Here is a 4,448-nt window from a genome sequence, read left to right as displayed (position 1 = left end):
ACCCCTCCCGGTTTGGTGTCACCCAGCACAGAGACCCAAAGTACGGCCGCCTCCAATTTGTCTCCGGCAGCTGTTGCGGCAGCCGCCGCCGCCGCAGCAGCGGTGGCGGCGCCTGCAGTTCATCGGAGCGGTAGCAGCAGTGGCACGGGTGGCTCGGGCGGCGGCGGCGGCGGTGGCGGCGGGAGCCATAGTAGCCTCACCTCCAATTTCAACGAGTGGTACGTCTGAGGACGCCCAGTGCTGCTGCCACTCTTCTTGGATCCCTGGGGGCCAAGCAGTCGGAGTCCGTTTTGCAACTGTCTCTCATTCACTCTCTTTTTTCTCCTTTTGCTTGAATTCGAAAACATTCCGAAGCAGAGAGAAAGATTTGAGAGAGAGAGAGAGAGAGAGAGAGAGAGAGAGAGAGAGAGAGAAATGCGGATAGGGACTCTTTTAAAAAAACAAAAAAAAAGAGGAATAAGGAGGAGAGGAAGGAGAAGGAAGTCTTCAAAGCAGCAAAGGATTCTCCCCACCCAGAGACAGCCGCTGCATCCACACTTGCAAGTATGCAGAGATTTGTCCTCCAAGCGCCTTGGAACAAAAGATCAGAGCTCGTCCATCTCTCCCAGTGTACATAGAAGAATCCAAGGTGGTAATCAACCTTTTCTTATTGTATAGAAATTGGTCCACTTTGTGAGCTATGGATTGCTTTCCCTTTATCATTTCCCACTCAGAGCTCTTTTTGCCTCTTGAGCATCCTTCTCTTTTCTCTTCTCTTCTCTTCACCTCTCCCCATTCCTAGTTTTTGAATTCATCTATTTTAAAAGGGGAGAAGGGAAAAAACATGAAAGCAAATGGTTTTTCTCTCTCCTGTAATCGTGGTATTGAATATTGTGTTCCCTTTAAAAGAGGCAACTTTGATTGTAAACTTCATTGAAATATAGATCTGAAAGATTTTTTTAAAAAGTGCCAAAGTCTCTATGTTGTTTTCAAAACGACCCAGATAAATTTCCCCCTTCTCCCAACACTTGTGAATGTATTTTCTGTTAGCTGGGTTTACATGTGATGTTTTAGTGCTTTTTGCTAGTTCCTGTTTGGAAATTTGTGGGGGTGGGGTGGTAGGGAAAATAAACGTAGTGCTGTTAGGGATTTTTTTTCGTAATAACACCCTTCCTTGTGTAAATACCTATTGCCATATTTATCCATTTGTAATTAAATTATGGTATTAACTTGCTACAGAGGAAACAGTATTTATAAAAAATGTTTCTTAACTATAAATATGTACAATTGTGAGCCTAAACTGTTTCAGAATTTTTTTATTTGGAGGTTTATGTGGTTTCATCATTTCTTGTGATTTTTTTGAGAGTAATGCATACAGAAATATAATAAAATGTGTTGAAACTGCAGTCCATGATATTTTTAATCCACATATATCTTTATCCTTATCCCAATAAATTAAAAGTGTTCATACTTGGTTAGAGTGAGACTGTTAAGTTGATTTTTAAAAGCAATTAAAATCAAACATAATTGTAGAAATTATACAAAAGAAACACTGCTAGTTTCTTTTTTAATTGTAAAACTCATTTTACATTTCTGAAGCTCAAATAGTATAACCCTTCCGCAGAATTGCAGGCTGAACTTGCAAATCTACATTTACTTGAGAGTAAGTTAGAATGGGCACAGAGAGTCTTACTACTCAATAGACACACATAGGATTGCCTTGTGCAAAACTTGGAGAAAGGCCCCTGGGGTACCTTTGCAGTCTGAATGCCAGCTTAGCAGAAGACTTAACATGGGCTTCATTTTTCACCCTTTGGAAATAAAGAGGAGCTTAAAATAAACAGAAGTTTGAATAATGACTTGTACCTTTTAACTGAAATGCTTCATTTGTTTCAGTTTTATACTTCCACTGGGTCCAAACTAATCATATCTGAACTACTAGTCTCTTGGTTTATATTAATGCATTTATTATCTCTAAGAATACCCTAACTTCTTGAAGTGGTGGGTTTTCTCTGTTGCTTTTTATATGTTTACATGATAATGAATGTGTAATGAAGCTAAGAAGTTGGGCGGTTGATTTATTTTTAAAAGAGAGACATACATTCTGGCTATATCTCAGTAAAATTGAGAACTTCTTACATAATTCCAATAACATTTTTTTTCTTTTATTATTCTTTTTTTTAAATTACCTGCTGACTGAAAGTCAATATTTATTCTCGCTGGGGATATTAAGTGCATGCAATTTACTGCAGGAGCACATGTTTAGCTAGAAGGGCCAAGAAGAATACTGACAGTGTATATGAATTAATATGCTAGAGCATATATAACTGCCTTCACGTTATCACTATAAAATATAAAATCCTGTTCTACCTGAGTGGAAATTTAAAGATGCCTCTCCCCCCTTTAAAAAAATATCCTAAATTCACTTCCTGAGATGCTAGGCTTTAGTGAGGCTGAATACATTTCCTCCGATCTCAATGTGAAATCCTCACTCGGGGAAGCTTCCCCCGCCCCCGAAGAATCTGGAGTGGAACCGGGCTTGACCGCTTGAAATCTTCGAAAGCCTGGCCTTCCCCGCAAAACCTCCCCAAGTCAACCGCCTGGATACTGAAAGCAACCACACAGTTCTTTCTTTTTTCTAAGCCCTGCCGGTTCTCGTGATCCTGGCATGTGGTGACCGCTTCTCCACGCTGCCCAACAACTCGCAAAAGGCGCGGCGAGTTGCTTCTTTTCGGTCCTCCACTCCAGGTTGCTCGCAAAACAACGATTTCCGCCGTGGCAAGGAAGAGTTCGAGTCCTAGGCGGATCGATTGGCTTGAGTATAAAAAAAACCCACTTACTTCCACTTTACTTCCGTGCCGGCTTTTCAAAAGAAAGAAAGAAAGCAAGCATGATATTGGTATCTGGGTGCTGTGTGGTTGGTCGAGGGAGAAACCCAACTTTCCGCAGTAGAAAGTGGAGGCCGGAGATAATTCACGCTCTCCTCCCCTTCCCCACCTCCTCCTGTTCAGGTTGCCACCCTAATTTCATTCTCCCCTTGAGTCAGAGCTTCCTCCGCTCTTTACTCTCGGGCGCTGGATCCATTTCTTCTCATTCATTCATTCATTCATTCATTCTCGATGTGCAACAAAACAAAACAAAACAATTGAAACAACCCAACGGCTATTAAAACCTCGCTCCCTCTCTTAATATTAGGAGGGCCACCATCCTCCTCTTCTTCCTTTCTTTGGTTTTATTAAAACCGTGAGCCCAGGACGCGGGTACTTAGGAGAACCGGCGCCCGCTTGTGAATGCTGCCTCTGGAGAAACCGGGAGAGAAGCCGGCTGCGCTAAAGTCACAGGCCGTGTTTGCACCGCGACTGTTGAACTAAACCAGGCCTGGGGATCCCAAACCCGACCCGGCTTAAGGGAGGTGAACGTTCCCTCCAGCCTGCATTCCAGCGCTCCCTCCCCAGTGACCTCCGCGAAAGGCGGTCTGGACGGGAATCCTTGGTCCCGGCTGGGCGCTTCAGCTGGAAGAGTCTTTGGCGGGGATGGCCCCGGGCAGCTAGTCGCCCTGTCACCGTCCCTGCTTCCCTCTAGGGAGCCGTCAGGGTCCAGCGCAGGACGCTGAAGGAGGGATCCTTTCCCCCTCAAGGCCGGTCGCGGTTGGAAGCTCGGTTACTCGGCTCCTGGAGGCCATGGAGAAGCCGCCCGGAGTAAAAGAGGAGAGCTTCTGCTCCGGCGCGGCTCCAAATGCCAAAGCCCTGGTCCCCCCCTCCCTTGTTGGAAGCCGCCTTTTCCTCCATCCGCCTCCACCCACCCCCCGCCCCCGCAACCCCGGAAGGGAAGGGAGAAATAGGAGTCCCGTCCGCCCCTTCTCTCATTGCCCCATTCATCTGGGGGCAACCCTGAACTTGAACTTGAGCTGACCTTGACTGCTCCAGCATCCGCTTTCCCAAGCCCTGGATTTCGGCCTAGGTGTGGAAAAAGCGAGTGGGGAGATCGCGGAGGCCGGGATCCCAGGCTGGGATCTCAGGCCGGCCAATGTTTTTTTTTTCCTACCCGAAACGTCTCAGGGCTGGTGCCGCCTGAATAGTGCTGGAGGGAACACCGGCTTAGCGGGTATAATAGAGGCGTTGTAAAGAATAGAGGGCAAATGACCTTCAAGGCAAGGCATGAAAGACTGGGATCTCCAAAACACACACACACACACACACACGCACACAGACACACACACACACACACACTTTCATCCACATCTGAGCTGGCTTCTCCTCTAAAGCCACCTTATAAAATGGCCGTGGGAGCAATCTTGACTCCTTCTCTGAAACCGCGAGCGCCCAGATTAATTCAAGAGAGCTGCCCTGGCAGCTACTCCCAGGCGAAACTGTCGTGAGTTCTGGGATCGGGGTGAAAGGGCAGCCCAAGAGGAGCAGAGAGACCTGTGGATGAAAATGGTCGGGCTGCGCCACTTCGCTTGCAGTCCG

General features: G+C 46.4%; 1 protein-coding gene across 1 annotated transcript in view; it reads left to right on the top strand.

Annotated features, from left to right (window-relative positions):
- ZIC2 (Zic family member 2) overlaps window positions 1-1,411 on the top strand; it is a 5,511-nt gene extending 4,100 nt beyond the window's left edge. Inside the window, exon 2 of the mRNA XM_081948168.1 lies at window positions 5-1,411. Coding sequence (XP_081804294.1) covers window positions 5-228 — 224 coding nt within the window. The 3' untranslated portion in view covers window positions 229-1,411. The remainder of the gene's footprint in view (window positions 1-4) is intronic.
- Window positions 1,412-4,448: the final 3,037 nt, after the last annotated feature.

Source organism: Natrix helvetica, assembly GCF_964273705.1.
Source record: "Natrix helvetica genome assembly, chromosome: 3".
NCBI lineage: Eukaryota > Metazoa > Chordata > Lepidosauria > Squamata > Natricidae > Natrix > Natrix helvetica.
The sequence above is the reverse complement of the archived record's forward strand: the minus strand, read 5'-3'. Positions and strand labels throughout refer to the sequence as shown.